This window comes from Passer domesticus, chromosome 2, assembly GCF_036417665.1.
Source record: "Passer domesticus isolate bPasDom1 chromosome 2, bPasDom1.hap1, whole genome shotgun sequence".
In the NCBI taxonomy this organism is placed as follows: domain Eukaryota; kingdom Metazoa; phylum Chordata; class Aves; order Passeriformes; family Passeridae; genus Passer; species Passer domesticus.
Window position 1 is genome coordinate 72,994,237 of NC_087475.1, and position 16,135 is coordinate 73,010,371.

The 16,135-nt window shown below is 40.0% G+C and overlaps 2 protein-coding genes across 8 annotated transcripts in view; one reads left to right on the plus strand and one right to left on the minus strand.

The window, feature by feature from the left end:
- Positions 1-12,394, plus strand: part of ZDHHC20 (zinc finger DHHC-type palmitoyltransferase 20) — a 47,622-nt gene extending 35,228 nt beyond the window's left edge. For 3 of the 4 annotated variants that reach the window (XM_064409237.1, XM_064409238.1, XM_064409235.1), the window contains exons 8-13: positions 1,345-1,477; positions 3,046-3,172; positions 4,406-4,495; positions 5,604-5,719; positions 6,111-6,188; positions 8,357-12,394. In XM_064409237.1, the coding sequence (XP_064265307.1) occupies positions 1,345-1,477; positions 3,046-3,172; positions 4,406-4,495; positions 5,604-5,719; positions 6,111-6,148 (504 nt within the window). In that variant the 3' untranslated portion in view covers positions 6,149-6,188; positions 8,357-12,394. The remainder of the gene's footprint in view (positions 1-1,344; positions 1,478-3,045; positions 3,173-4,405; positions 4,496-5,603; positions 5,720-6,110; positions 6,189-8,356) is intronic. The other variant, XM_064409236.1, reaches the window with a different exon arrangement.
- A 2,142-nt stretch (positions 12,395-14,536) lies between these two features.
- On the minus strand, positions 14,537-16,110 carry MRPL57 (mitochondrial ribosomal protein L57). Of its 4 annotated transcripts, none has more exons than XM_064409242.1 (3): positions 16,012-16,065; positions 15,466-15,664; positions 14,537-15,005 (listed from the first exon to the last, which is right to left on the minus strand). In XM_064409242.1, the coding sequence occupies exon 3, from the start codon at positions 14,998-15,000 to the stop codon at positions 14,689-14,691; it is 312 nt and encodes a 103-aa protein (XP_064265312.1). In that variant the 5' UTR covers positions 15,001-15,005; positions 15,466-15,664; positions 16,012-16,065; the 3' UTR covers positions 14,537-14,688. The 4 variants fall into 4 exon arrangements, with proteins under 4 accessions (XP_064265312.1, XP_064265313.1, XP_064265311.1 ...); XM_064409243.1 differs by having other exon boundaries at positions 15,466-15,496; positions 16,012-16,045; XM_064409241.1 differs by lacking the exon at positions 15,466-15,664 and having other exon boundaries at positions 16,012-16,110.
- Between the last annotated feature and the right edge of the window lie 25 nt (positions 16,111-16,135).

A 16,135-nucleotide genomic window follows, 5' to 3' on the forward strand; every position in this document is an offset into this window, starting at 1 on the left:
ATACATTATGTTTTAGTAGAAGATTTCATGCCTTGGACCTTAGTAGCGGGCTCTTGTGTACTTCTTCATTTTCTTGGAGAACAGGGGCTAAAGGTGCTGATGTGCTTTGGAAATTGGCACATCCAAGAGCACATTTGCACACCAACCATTTTGTTCCTAACAAAGCCTGTGCTGTTTTCAAACACCCTGTCTTAACATAATACTAGTGTTTAATAAATTGTCTTTCTTTGCGCAAAGCTTTGCCGCAGGAAAGCTGCAGAGAATTGTCCAAAGGTAAAATCCAATATTGCTGTCATTATTTAAATGTGGTTCCTACTACAATTTTTCTAGTACAGTCATTCATGGCAGGTATTTACATCATCACAGAAGGAAGGAGACCTAGTAATCTGTTGCCTATAAATATAAGCCATGTACAGGGAAATGGATATACCTATGTGCACTTGATCTTAATTGAAATGTGTTTTAGCTTAAAAAAGAAAGTCAGCCATAGATAAATGGGTGTGCTGAATGCGCTAATGGAAAAAGTAATGGCAGTAATGCTAAGTAAATAGCTGGGTAAAAATAGCCTCTCTGCTTTCATAATGTTGTTAAAGGTCAACTGCTTGAAAGTGCTGTGATTTTGAGGATATAGAGCTGGGATAGTATTATTACAAATCCCATTGGCCTTTTGAAAGTCTGAAAATAGTTTGGGGTGGAATTGACAATCTGATATGGGTGGGAATTGGTTTCTTTGTGGTGGTTGTACTGAAATTGTTGTTTTCCACATAGATTTCTGGTGATTCACTTCTGCCTGGTCAGACGTGGCAGATTTGTTTTGCTAGGTACATGCTTGTTGTTGCTTAAAAATTAGAGGTAATCAAAAATTGGAGCTCTATCCCATGTCTTGTTTAGGACTTGTTCATGACAGCCATTTACCTTTTATGTTCATTATACCAGTTGAGAATTAGGTTCAGTATTACTACCTTGTGGCAGGAATTGCCCTTTTTTTCCCCTTCAGAGGAAGTGACTTTGGACATTTTTTCCCCATGTCTCTTTGGCTGTGGCTGCACAGTTAACATTTTCTGGTATAGAAAAATGTTTTGCCTTGCCCCCTACTGTGCATTTGAAAACCACGGATGAACAAGTGCACTCACAGTACTAAACGTGGGGGAAGGGGTACCCATGAGATTTAAATGCTGTTGTTTAACATGGCATGAAAGGAAAGGCTGCTTCTTTTCTTTCTTGGCGAAAACTGAGGTGAAAGACCTATAGCAGTCTGGGTGTGCCAGGAAATGTTCAGCAACAATAGTGCCTTAGTTGCTGGGAAGTGTTAACATATTAATCTCTTTCTCTCTTTCTCCCCAGAATGAATTGCCAGATACCCATGCAAAGTTCCACGTACTGTTCCTTTTCTTTGTGGCAGCCATGTTCTTCATCAGCATACTGTCACTCTTCAGCTACCACTGCTGGCTAGTTGGCAAAAACAGATCAACTATAGGTCAGTTCACTGGGATATGAAACTTTTCCTGGTCCAGAAAAACGACAATTCATTGAGAATGTGAGGCCTACATGATATGTCATCACATATAAATGGATTTTTTCAATACTGTGTGATAAAAAGCATATTTGGTGGAAGTAATTAAAGATGAAAGAAATGGGAAGATGAAGCCTGTGGGGGGTCCTGTGCTGGAGCCAAGCATTCAGATTTATGATGACTGTTCATTTCTTTTGTCTGTATTTTTGAGAGCTCTGAAGCATCATCCATTTTTGTTGTGATTTTAAAGCATGGTGTAACCCAATTGCTACTTGCCACTCTGTTGTTCTAATACTTTGAGTAGCTGGGTATCCCCTACCAAGTCAGAGGCTCTGCTGTACATGAACTTGTACTGCATTTTGAACTAGATACAAACAAGTATTCTTAAATCCTGTGAAAGAAAACTGACATTATTAGGAAGTGGCTTGTAACAGTGTGATAAAAATGAAAACACTGATGCACATTTACTAGGTAATAAGAGATTCCCATCATTTTATGCTTAAACATTTTACATGGCATTGATCAGCATAAACAAGCTATGTGCATTTAATTGAAGTATTTGAAGTTCTTGCTAGGAAATACTTGAGAGTGGTTTTTGCAGTGTGTGGGGGGACAGAGACTGATGAGTATTTCTACAACTGAGTAAGTCAAAATCTTATATCTTTCATTGGAATTTAAATTTCTAGCCTCAAAAATAAGTAGGTTGATTAAAAGTAAAATAATTTTCAGCTAGAATTTTTTTATTGGTTGATAGGAGAGTTATTTGAATTATTTTTCTTTTGACATACCTGCAGATAAGGAATATTCACAGTTTCTTTTTAGCTTTGAAGAAAACTTCAATATATTCTTTACCCAAAAGTCAGTGGTCATAATTGGCAACACAGTTCTTTGTCTGCTTTCTGGATCATTATCTTAAAAGACAAGATATTGGTATGGAGGGAGAGCAATGAGTCCTCTCAGTTCTTGGCCAAAGGTTTAACTGGACTGAGTAGAAAAATAATGGTGGTTTGCTATAGTTCATGGTGTGTCTGTTTCTACTGTAATAGATTTCATCTTCCTCTGATAGCATGGGATGCTCTTAATTCAGCTTCCTAATTTGGCAGATGTGGAAAAACCTCTTCTGTATGGGCTTAGGTCCAGCAGTGCTTATGGTAAATTATTCCTAAAAGGAAAAGTTATCTGCTCAAAGAAGGCTGAAGAGAGAGCAAGTCACCAAGGAATAAGGGATGTATGTGGTTATCTTTGGCATGCTCATGGTACTTAGCTTTATCTCAGACTTTGTTAAATGTAAAGAGAGAAAGTTGACAATGTGACTGTTCTCCTTACTGGATTTTGTTATTTTTCCCTAACCCTGTGATTTTTTTCCCCCTCTGATTACTTGAGATTTTTAAATTTTTTTCCCCCCATAACATATACATCAACATCACCTCACCTTGCCCAAAACTGGCTCTACAGCAGAGAAGTTTGGGTTTGTTTCTTCATGTTCCCAAACTCCTTACTGGTTTAAGGAATTGCATGTTTTTATTTTACAGAAACATTCCGTGCACCCACATTTCGAAACGGTCCTGATAAAAATGGCTTTTCTCTTGGATGCAGCAAAAATCTAAGGGAAGTTTTTGGAGATGAAAAGAAGTATTGGTTACTTCCTATCTTTACCAGGTACTCAGTCTGAACAGTAATGAATTAGGGAATTAATTGATTCCATGACTTCCACCTTGCTTCCCTTTCTACTAAAAAAATAAAGCACAGCTGAAAAGCCAACTTGTATATACAGTACAATAAATATTGGTGTAGGGAAAATGTGCAAGAGAAAATGATCAAACTCCACACAGGGTTTGCATTCAGATACAGGGAGCTTGTTGACAAGAGCCTTTTAAATGCAGAAGTTTGAAAAGCTTTGAGAAGCGTATTGCAAAAATTGTGCACCTTTTGGTGGTAGTCTCAGTGATTATAGAGCAGAAATCAGCAACTCAGAGGAGATCAAACAGCTGCACCACAGCAACATCAGCTTAAAAACACCCTCTCTTGCCCCTGGAAAAACTTTACAGCTTTCCTTTTGCTGTAGATGGCACTTTAGGAATCAAAAGCCATCTAAGAAAGTGCATGTAAATAAGAAACAGTGGGGAAAAAAATCAGATATGAATAAAAATGCTGGAATTAAAATGTCAGCTGAGCCAGCATTAGGGAGTTGCAGACAAGCCTTATGAAGCAAGACTGACATGCTGCCCACTCCCACCACTACCAGATTTAAGCAGAATGAAGTAGCAACTTTCAACACTGCTCTTGAGGGACTGTGTATCAGGTAAAAATGTTGCTGAACCTGTTTGTGAAGCTGAGGTCTAATATCAAACTGCAGAGGTAATGCCAGCAGCTTAAGTTGACTCAGCTGTTTGCTCAACTACCACGTAATTAAAGACGGAAGCTCCACTGTAGATGGCTCAATCTGTTTTGCTACCACATTTTATGCTGATAAATTTTAAAAGAAGGCTTAGCTGTTTTCAAAATTGAGTGAAGGGGCGACCAGAATGTTATTTATTATACAGCTTCTGAGGTTGTAAATACCAGAGAGTCTTACCATGTGTGCATGCTGGTTTGGGGGAAGATTAGGGCTACAGTCTACTGAAATACATCTGTGTTTCTGAAATCCACAGACTTGTGCTTGTGCACAGCAATCCATACTCAGTGATAGAGTGGGAATCAATTGAGCTCCAAGATTTAATTAACTGATCATCTGATTTAGTGGTAGAGCTGCCTTGCTAAAGTCTGGAGTTCAGCACTGTGCTCAGCTAATTGATTCGACCCTGTAGCCTTTGCCTCTTTCTTGGATGGGTCCTTGTTCAGTTCACTTAAGTCAGCTACCAACAGTGATTTGAGTCTTTGTTTCTCATTTAGTTTGGGTGATGGATGTAATTTCCCAACTCGTTTGGTGATTATGGATCCAGAGCAACTTGCAGTCTCAAGCCAGAATGAACCTGCCAAAAGGTAACTATAGGCTTAAATACTGTTTTTGTACTGTTTCATACTTATCTAGAGAAAAAAATTGTTTCCAAGGTAGTTTTTGAATTCTTTATGCTTCTTGTTATCTTCAGAGTAAGTTTGTAAGTCTTCAGTGAAGGACAGAATCGATTAAGACTAAAAACTTGACTGCGTCTTAGTTTTGTTGTAACAGAAGATAAGGCTCTAAGGAAGCAGTAATATAGAAAGTAAGGGAGCTTACTGGCTCTTAACAGCAATCAAAAAAGTCCTAGGGAAGACTGAATAATTGTCCATGGAAAAAAATATTTTGCTTATTTGCTTGGTTTGGGGGTTTTTAATGTGAAGGCAAGGTATTATTTGAATTTCATCTCCTCAAGCGTGCTTAAACAAGTAATGCTGAGACAGTTTGCAAGAGAAGCAGATCTCTCATGATGGAGTTTTTACCTCCTTACTTTTTATCCTCCCAAATTTGCATGTTTTATATCTTCAATGTATTTTCAAAGCGACAAGAGTCTCTGTGTGCAGTTTCTGGGGGTGTTTACATTTTCCACTTCAGAAGTCTTCTGCATAGTTTAATGAATTTGTAAGCTGAAGGTTGTTGCCAACAGCAGTCACCTGAGTTAGCAGACATTAGAGGATTCAAAGGCAATACAGAGAAGTTGCTTCCAGTGTAACATAAGCTATGGAATTTACACAAGAACAGGATCCTTGTGCAAACAGCAAAGTATCCTTTTACATTCGGAAGATTGTTCAGAAGAAGGCCCTGGCATTTGCATGGGCTAAGATGGCATTTGGTTGCTCTTCCAGATGGAACTGCGTAGGTTTTTCTTTTAGCTGTGTGGCAGTGTTATTGTCAGGGTGCCATTTCTTGTGTATCAATCCATGGGTTTTTTCCATTAGAAGTGAGTGGTCTGTGTCAGGTAGGGGTTTATTTTAGACTGATGACTGGAACAAGGCTGTAGAGGAATTAGGGTTGGGGGCATGTGGCCATTTCCAGTTGGCATTGTAGGGTTTTATATTATTAGCTTTGCTTTCAAGTGACTTCACTATTCTAGAAATGTCTGAAGCAGCTACTGGTATTACAGAATTTCTGTTGACTTTGCTTACTTTTCAGCTCTGTAGCCAATCAGTCCTTTCCTACTCGACCCCTCAGTGAATCACAAAATCGGTTGCTATCCGGTGATTGTCAGTGGGTGGAAACTGGCCCTGAAGAGGAAAATGTGAAATCAGGTAGTGGTTTTGTTTGTGGTTCAGTTTTCCTTTTTTTCCTTTTTTTTTTATTTGGCATCTAGAAAGTCCTTAGGAATTGGCTGGAGTGATACAGAAGAAAATGTGTTCCATGGAATCAAGTCAGGATGTTTAGAACTTAAGGCTAACTTGCATCCCATGTGCTGCTCCAAAATTTGTTGTTGTGTTAAGGTAGTGCATTTGTAGAGGGATAGATAATTCCACTTTGGCACTTCAGTTCTGAGACTTGGGATCTTTTATGTTTGATAAGGGGGAGGAAAATATTTTTGTAAAAGTAGGCACAACAGAGTCAATGTGCTTTGTGGTTTGAAATCTTTTCTATTTGTTATGCAAATCTGCAAAAACACATAATTGAGATTCTCTCACATTCTAGGTGCAAAAAAGCATATTATAGTTTCATTGGAAAGCTGATCTCAGCTAATTACTAACCAACCATCTCAATGAGAAACAGGTAAGACTAACATAATTGATTGATGTTTCTGTACATGTATGAGTAAAACTGACATCTCAAAGTCAAAAATCAACTAGTCACGGAATGCAGAGGAGTCCTCTGATGTTGGATGAGTAATAGCAAAGTCTAAACAAAATTCAGAATGGCTGTTGAGAAGACAATAATGGGAGTAATGCTGTAGTGCAGGAAACATGGGTTGGCTAGGTCTGGGATGAGTCAGATTAATCCTGTAATTTAGATTAAAGGGGGTAGTGCTGCATTTGTTACCTGACCAGGGAAAAGAATCTGATACTAAATGCAATTCTGAGATGAGACACTGTCTTGAGGAAGAGCTCCTTAAATGTCTTTTCCTTAAACATATATTGGTGGGCCATGTTGTGCTCTTTAGGAAGCTTTATGTGCATGAGGAAGGAAGGTCAGCAAGTGAATACAGGTCTGTGCATACAGACTGCTCTGTCACATTTGGAATTGACAGTGATCTTCTGGAATCTTTCTTGCATTAGAGTGCCCTGTGTGCACTTTACATTTAGGAAATACAGTGTGTTCTGATGCATATATGAAAGTTCTTTTGGTGTATTTCCAGTGACTAAATTAGACTTCTTTTATGTTGTCTTTCTACTGTAATGAGCTTATAAGTTACCATTAAGTTTTTCTGTCTGGAAGAAACAAATGTTATTTGGTCAACTAACAGCTGTAGAAGCTATAGCTGAGTCATTACCCCTGCCTCTTTTTTTTTGTTGTTGTTGTTGTGGTGGTTTTTTTATCGGGGATAATGTTTTTGCAAGTAATTCATATTTTTATCAGAAATAAAATACTGCATTTGAATTTGGGAAGCTCAGTAATTTTAAGATTACTTTTATTTCCTTTCCTTTTTTTTTTTTTTTTTTTGTTTTTAAGGAGCCTTCTGGCCTAAAATTATAGTTTTGAGAGGGGGTTGGTTTGTTTTCAAGGAAAAAAAATCTTTCTAAAAGGTCTTTGTGGGTAATGGTGTGATGCTTGGGCTCATGTTGGTCAGACTGCTCTGTGTAAACTCATACAAAACCAAGATTAGACTGGTTAGTTACAACTTCTGTAAAACTTCCTCAACCATGACAACTCACCAGTGTTAAATTTCCCTTTCCAACTTTTCTTAATGCTATATAAATGTGCAAAAGAATATCCCAAGCAAGGTGTTCCTTTCAGCCTCCACCTATATAAGACCTAATCTGATCTAAATAGGTTACGAAGGCTTTTCTGTTCTTCATGGAGCAGAATAGAAGTTTCTGAGAGCAGCTCATCCTGGCAGCCTTTGATAGGGTATTATAGAAAGGTCTTAATCTTTCTTTCCACTGACCTAGAGACGGAGCATAGATGACTGTTTTTAAGCTAGACAATTAACTGGTAATAGTTTGAGATTAATTTTTTTTCTGTCCTCCCTCTCTTCCTAAAATGAGGCCAGATTAATAAAGAAAGACTTTGTGTTACACTTGCCTAAACTACACTAGTTTTAAAGGCTGTATAAATAAAACTGCATAATTGCACCTAATGCAAAAGCATTTGGGTATGTGTTACCTTAAATTAACTCAGTAATGTTATGTTTGAACCAATGTTCGAACCATTCTGAGTTCAGTTGGATTTGATCACAATTTAGGCCAAGATGGTTCATTCTAGTCCTGCATTTCTAAGCAACTGTACAGTAGTTGTGAGATCCAGAATCTGTTCAATGCACGTCCATAAAACCCTGTAACAAGCCAATAGTTGTATTTTTGAAATTTGGGCATGTAACACACAGCAGAAGCAAAGTCATGGCTGATTCTAGTGTACAGAGCTTGATTTGCAGAAGAAGGCCAGTCCCCCAGGTTCACCTAGGCAAATATCATTTGTGTCCTCACATCTGTCAATTTAATTCAAAAATTGAATTGCCAGTCAGGGATCCAGGATACTTTAGGCACAGATTAGTGGTGATGGATTGGTATTCTTAGCACTGATAAGCTTCTAAAACATAAGAAGTGTGAAACAAAACCCCACACCTCCCAGAAGGCTATTTCTGAGTTGAAGTTGCCTTAACTATTTACCTTAATCAGAAGTCTGTAAATCATATTACCCAGGTGCATTTTGTAATGTACTATGATGTGTTTCTTCAAAGCTAATTGAATAATTCCATTAATTATCTTTTTTTGTTTCACTAGGTTTCTGCAACACATTTTGAGCTTGAATATTACTTAATTTTGTTTGGAAGATGTTGAGCAGGAAATAATGGAACATGAACATTTTAGGAAGAGACAAGAAATTCAAGTTTCTGCACAGTACAATGGATTCTTGTAAGCACTATTGCAGAGCAGGGAAGTTAAGACAGATGCCTTAAGATTCTTAATGTGCATTTATGCAACTCTGAATTATATACTGCTACCAAAGGGCCAGATCCAGAAGTGCCCTGCTTGGATGCACAAGGTCCAGAGTGGGAACTATGCATTTCTTTTATGCTGCAGTGGTGGGGGTAGATTGCAGAGACTCTTACCTCCTCACGGGCAAACTTCATACCTTAGGCACTGCAGACGTCACTTCCATAGCAGGTCTCCAGAGTACAGAAAGAAAGAAAAAAGGAAAAGGAAGGAAAAAAAAAAAAAGGTCAGCCTAGAGTATGGTCAGCAAGTCTGAAGTGGGAGTATACATAGTTCAGATGCCAGGTGATGGGGGAGGGACTGGATGATGTCTTCTCCTCTCTTCCTGTTAACCAGTCTACCCCATGATCACAGCTCTCCAAGTCTTTTGGGACTGCGGGTTCCTTCTACTAGCTGTGCTTTGGAGCAAGGCAATGCCAACAACATAAAAGCCTTTAACTTGGGTGTTGCTTTTTTGCTATAGGATTGAGCTTCCTCATCATTTTAACTTGATTTATTTAACCATACCAAGGACAGAGCTCAAAGAAGAAAACTTGGGTTTTAGTTGAAAAAAACATGGATTATTACCTTCCAACAACTGTCAGTCAGCATACAAGGAAAAGGCAGTCCAAAAAGGAATTAACAGTTCTTACATTTTCTGTTACTGTTTGCTGTGTTCTGTGTAAGGCAGCAACAAAATGGTAAAGTACCCCTGAGAAAAATCATATTGCAGTTGTGTGTTGCTAGAAAACAGAACCAGCAGAGCACTGCTTTTTCCATGGGACTCTTGATGGTTTATAAATACTGTTTTATACTTTTATCTTTTTAATAAAGGCACAAGGTTTTATTGGTTCTAAAGTACAAATATCAGGTACTTAAGAGAAGATTAGTATTAGAGCATAGATCTGTGTTAGTACACTGAAAAATTGCATCCTTTAGTCTCCCACTTTCAAGTCCAGTTTAAGTGATGCTGAAATTGCTAAAGACTGATGGCTTTGTGCGGCAATGTACCTGCTCACAAAAGGCAAAATGTGTTTCCTGTGTGAGGAATCAAGTCCATCCCATCCTTCGCTCGAGACCTACGGCAAACAACATGGGGGGGTTTTTTCTCACTTCTCTACAGAGAAGACTGCTTACTTATCTTTGGGTGGTACTGGAATTTTGCACCTGGAAAAAGTGACAAACGCTGTTTTTCTGTCTGTAAGATTTCTGATGTTCAGCTGATGCTGATTACAAATAGACATGAGCCCTTTCGATACAGACTGAAGGCAGTAGTCAAATTGATGATCTAGTCCAAAAGAAGCTGTTTGGTTTGTCTCTCAGACTGATTGCTACTTGAGTTAAATATGTTTATGATGGAAATACTAAGGTGTCAAGTACACTGTAAGGTTTAAAATAAGGGGGTTTTTTTGTCTTTGGATATAATAAATTTTTCTTAAATATTAATCTTCTGGAAAAAAAACTCTTTGAGAACCTATGAACATGATTTTACTGTTGGATATTCTTGAGACAGAAGCAATGGTCCCAACTTGCATGTTTTATAAAAGTTGCAGAATGTTTCTTCAAACTTTGTACAAGAAATTTTGCATTTGCTAATTCCAAAACTTACAAAAACATTTGCTACACATTGATCTGAAAAGTTTAGCTTTTTCTTCTCAAAAGTTAAGTGAAAAGTGCCCATCTTAACATAAGCTCTCAGCAGTATCACACCAGCAAAATTTCTTGGGGAAGATAACAGAGAAGGAAGACTGCATGTTCAAATTGCTTGTTCTGAATACCAAAATTTGCAGCCCCAAACACTGGTGGAACTGTCATGGGATATCATCTGGCTTTTACTGCATCCATGTATCATAGCTGAAATAACACATCCATGCACAGATAGCATCTAGCAGAACTATAAGCAAAATGGATGTCCTAAGTATCCCTGAACTCTGCTCCCCAAAGCGGAGCTTCCTCCCCCATGAATGTATGCATCCTGTAGGCCAACATCAGGAGAACTTGATTTCTTTAGTCAGGATAGTGAATCTACAGGAAAAACTGCAAGTAAACAGACTGTGCTGTCTCCATGTGCATTTTCTAACAACTGCTGCTCTTCTGAAACCACTTCTTTGTGTATCTGATGGACATTTTTGTGGTTTTGATTTCTGACATGTTTATGCAGATCACAGGAATATTTTGTCCTAGATTTTTCTTCATATTTGAGGTGAGAAAAGGAGAGCAGTGGTTTTAGGGTAATCCTGAGGCCAGAGTTAGCAATGGGTTTAGGATAATCCTGAGGCCAGATTTACTGTTGGTGTAAAAGCAGGCATTACTGAAAGTCACTTTGACACATACAAAACATAGTAAAATTATTGAAAGATGATTCTCCCACATTCGCTATCCCCAATCCCTTCTGGTTTTTTCCCATGGGGAACTGGAGACTAAGAGAAACCCCAGACTGATTTAAAGGAATTAAGTTCTTTAAGGGAATTGTACTGCTGAACTCTTAAGGGCATGCCAGCAAGTGGGATGGAGGGGTTAGGTTTTCCTGGCAGGCCTGGGCTTTGGGGGAGGTATCATGGCTGAGGCAGCTAGGATGACATCCTCTGCTTTTGGATTCTGTCCTGAGTGCTCCTTAGGCTGTGCTGTGCCAGGAAGTCCATGAGGGAGCAGGATGTTCTTTGGCTGTTGGGCTGCAAGCAGCCATACGTGTCCCTGCTAGCAGAGGCAGGGGCTGCAGGCAGGGGTACTTTTGGCCCATGGTCATGAGATCAAAAGGGGGATGGATCCTGAGAAAACAACTGTTTAGGGTGCTGGGCCTAATTGCAAATGCTGGTTTTGTGGTTTAGCCTATTCTGTATCAGGGAGTCTTGAAAATACCTAAGCTTTTAGATCCATTAAAGTAATGACTACTACAAGCCATACGTAGTAGTTATTGTAGGATAGTTGACATGGCTGTGATCAGAAACTGCTTTCTTGTTTCTTTGTGCTTTTCTCTTAAAAAAAAAAATCTACACACAGTCAAAAAATGAAAAAATGGCTTTAAATTCCCAGTGTGAGAATAGAAGCCTGATGTAGGGGAGGATTTCATTTTTCTGAAATGTCTTGAAACAAACCTGTCCCTGTGAATATAAGGCAGGAAAATCCACAAAGAGAAATTACTTAAAACTACACAACAATGGGTTTTTTCTTACTGTTATTTAGTCACAGAGTGTACAACACACACATCATTGCTGTGCCTACCAAAGGCATATTATGGGAGGAGGGCAGGAAGAGGAGTAGGTTTCTGTCATTAATTCACTCCCTACAGTATTATTTTGAGACTGTATTCATACAAGTCAGGTGTGATTAAAAACCTCCATTTTAAATAATCCGAGGGTTACTTTAGAGGAAGTTTGGGCACTTCTATTTTTAGTGATTTCAGTAGAAATCACGGTAATATTTTCGTTAAAGCTGCCTCTTGAGTGTGGAATTTGCAAGTACCAAGCTAGTTTTGGTAAATGCTGTTCTTATAAACTGGTCCCATTCTCCAGAGTGCTGAATACTCTTGGTTTTCAGGTACTGTTTCTTTCCTTTGGTCTTGTGTGATTCTTCTTTATTTATTATAAATCATCTTTTGGGTTGGAGTGAATTTCAATACCACTGAGTATGCACACAAAGAGTTCATGATCTAACTGAAGTATGGTCCAGTTGTAGCTAAGCAGAGCCTCAAGAGGAGGAAAACTGCAGCATTTGCAGCAGAATTAATGTCTGGTAGATTTACCAAGATGTGCTGGTTCTGACACAGATTGACCAAATCTGCCTGGATCTGGAGCACCGACTGACCAGGTTTTTATTTAAAAGTTAAATAACAACAAAACCACTACAGCTTTGAGTTTCATTGTGTATATTCTCCAAGAACATCCTCCAAAATTGTGTCTGACTGGGGGCTTTGGGTGTGTGTTAGAGAGGCTCCAACAGCAGTTACTTTTGGCTCACAAACACATCTTTTTGCAGTACCTAAAAAACAGTGATTCGTGCAACTTCAGAGGCTCTTCTGTCCCTAAATGTCACCAAAGAGAGCAGCTGCACGTGACGTGATTTAGTACTGAACACATTTGTTACACTCATTTCTATCAATTTATTTTGTATATAGAGCTTTTTATACACATTTTTCTTAATTATGTAACTGTCATGAAATGTCATGAAGCTACAAGTAGCTTGTTTCAATGCGGATTAAAACTGGTGTTTGGCCATTTGTTTTCTGAAGCCGTTACTTGAATTTGTTTCCATTAGGTAGTGAAGTCTGATAATGTTTACAGGATCGCTTTCTTTGGTTTTGGGAGCTTTCCCATCTTTCTTCCGACCCCCTGTCCTAAGAAGCAGAGAGCTCATGCTCAGCAGTCAAGCAGATGTGTCAGAAATGAAGAATTTGTATTACTTTGTCACCAAAGCATTGGGAGTGACATGCTGATTCCCTCCTGTTTACACTGCTTAGCTGACAACTTAGACGCTTAGCATGATCCTCTGTGATTTCTCCTGTCCCTTATCCTGTTATCAGCTTTATTGTGGGAAACTTAAATCTTCCTGAATGATGATTTACAATCATGAAGCTATCCCAGAGAGAGGCAGCATTCCTGCTGTTAAGTCTGTTCCATTTTTAACATAGATGAATGAAACATCCCTGGGTTATCTCTGCAGTTCCTTTTGTATTTGCCAGCAAGGGTCATCAATGTTTGCACTAATCACAATGTCCCAGCCGTTCTGCTTCCACAAACTTATTTTTAATTGTGCTGCATAAACTTGGAATGAGCTGTATTTAAGTTTGGGACGACGTGTAAAAGATACCTGTAATAATGATGCACTTGCATTTTTTTGTATGTTACAGATAGGACTCATCCTATGCACAGAGAAAACGTTGCCATTTATAGTTTAATACTTGAAGTAACTTTTTGAAACGGGCTTTTATAAATGAATTAATTACAAAATCACATTGCTTTGCCTGGAAGTTCCTTCATGTTTTAATTGTATTTGCAATTTCCCCATATGTATACTTTTCCATAAAGTTCTCTTAAGCCATTTATAACCAATGAAAGTGCATTCAAGATTTTGTACATCAGTGTTCAGACCTGTTCATACTTCTCTGAAGTATAATTCATGTTTAATAAAAAAGTACCATTTTAAGCCTCTTTTCCAAAGTGATATGAATGGACTTGACACTTGAATTCATCAGTGAATGCAACATCAACTTAATAAAAGTATGTGAAAGAATCTGAAAGTGCTCAGCTGTAGCATCTTTGTTACTAGATCACCAAGAATAACTGCCTACCTGGGAAACACTGCACCATTGCTCTGGCTTTACACTCCAGCTGCAACAATCCTAAGATTACACTCATTCTTGACACATCTTCCAGGTCACTGGGTCTTGTGGGGAAATAAAAAGCCTGAATTGTGGCTAAATCTTACTCCTCCAGGATACTAAGCCTGACTTAGAAGTCAACTGCTCAAACAGGAATCAGCCATGTTCCTTTTAGATCAGGAACAACCTGTGTGAGAGCTGTAGCACCCAAGTTTACACTGACAGGACAATGACACTGGCAGTTAAATCAACTATTTTTTCCAGATTTTTTTTTTTTTAAATGGAACATTTTATAACATTCCATGAATTCCAGCCTCATCCCCCATCTCTGCAGTTCTAGTTCCCCTTGGTCCTGGCATGCCTGATGGCAAGTGTCACAGTCCTGTCTGAAGCACCTGGTGTACACAGAGCAATCCCTGAGGAAGGGTGACCAGCCCAAGGCACGTGGCCAGCAGCTGAGCCCTTCCAACACAGCAGGAGTGTTCTCCAGGCTTTCAGAAGGCAATCACTGAAGCTAGCTGGGTTATAGATAGCTGAAGCCAAACTAGGTTATCTATAAATCACCACCACTGCACTGGTAACTTGCTGTTTAAACCCTGAAGAACAGAGGGTGGGCAGAGAGGCACACAAAGAACTTCTCTAACAAAGCAAGAATACTAACACATACACTGTTCCAGGGGACTACTTTTAATGTAGTATTTTGTACACCACAGCAACATCTCATTTGTCACCCACCCGAATTACAGTGAAACACCATAACAGGTACGAGAGCAGATCCCAGGGTAGTGCACGGCCTGTGACAAATATAAATATGCTGTGTTATTCAACATGTCCACTTCTTTGTCACATTTAAGTGGTTTAAATGATCGCTGATGTATCTGTGCTCAGGAAACTTGGCTCGTTTCTGGCTTTTGAAAGCTTCCCATTTGGCACGTCTCTCTTCCGAGTTGTGTTTGTATTCCTGTTCCTTTGTCAGGTAAGGCTGGCTGAGCCAATATTCATTCTCTGCTTCAATTTCCAACCTTCGGACCATTGCTTGCTTCATCGAAATGGTAACCTGTCTTGGTCGCCTGTACTTCCCAATCCATTGTTTTCCAGGAATTCCCTTCCGCAGTAATACTGTTGTTAAAAACATTTTGCCTTAAAACACAAACAGAAATATAAAATACTCATTACCTTAGGGACAAAAATAAAGCTTTGACGAGAAAGATTAAAAGCTCTGCACTCACTCCACTGCCTTTTAGCTGGCTGGTTTGAAGGCTCAAGCTCAGAGCTCACAAACCATCACGCACAGCAGGCAGCACAAGGCCAGGTACACTGGAAACTTAATCAGAAAAGGGGAATTGAAACCTATGTCACTTAAGAATTTATTCAGTTATCCTTACACTGCAATTAAAGCATATCCTCTAAAAATTATTTAAGAAAAATCCAGTCACAGATACTCAAGAATGAAGGGTTCACTTCGCTCATGCCTTCTTCAAATAGCTGTCTTGCCAAAACAGAGTATTTCCAGCTCTGTCTTCTCGATCCAAATCTGGCCTTTCCTCAACACGAGGTTTTGGACTACAATCTCTCCATAAGCTTATTAGTATGTAATTACCTAGTCTTGTATCCTGACCGAGGAAGTCTGGCTGGCAGAGAGAAGCAATATCCTGAATTAGAGCAGGCGGCGTGAGCGGAAAGCACCGACAGACCCTGGCACAACAGGGCCGGATGACGCCTAAACTTGACACAAATGCTCTTCCTTAACCTGCTCATTAGTCCCGCACCAGGTTTAGCATTACATGGGATTTCATCAGCTTTAGAGAAATAAAATACTCATTTAGAGAATCACAGAATACTCGGAGTTGGAAGGGACCCACAAGGATCATCGAGTCCACCCGGCCCTGCACAGGACACCCCCGGAACCACACCCGCACCTGGGAGAGCGGTCCGAGCCCTCACCAACTCCGCCAGCCGTGACCCAGAACCCCCCCAAGCACTTCCAGCACGGCACAAACCAGCGCTGCCGCTAACAGAGGCCAACCCGCCCCGTTCCCACGGCGCAGCTGCACGCCGGCACCCCACTCTCTGGCCCGGTTTAGAAGCGAAGCCGCGGGATGCGCGGGGGCACCGCTGCCCCCAGCTCCCCTCCGGCCTCACTCACCGGGAAGCGCCGGCGGCGGCGGCGGCCCCGCGGCGGAGCCGAGATGGCGGCGGGCGGGAGCGCGGCTCTCGCGAGAGGCGGCGGCGGGCGGGGCCCGGCCGCGCCAATGGGGCGCGCGCGGGCG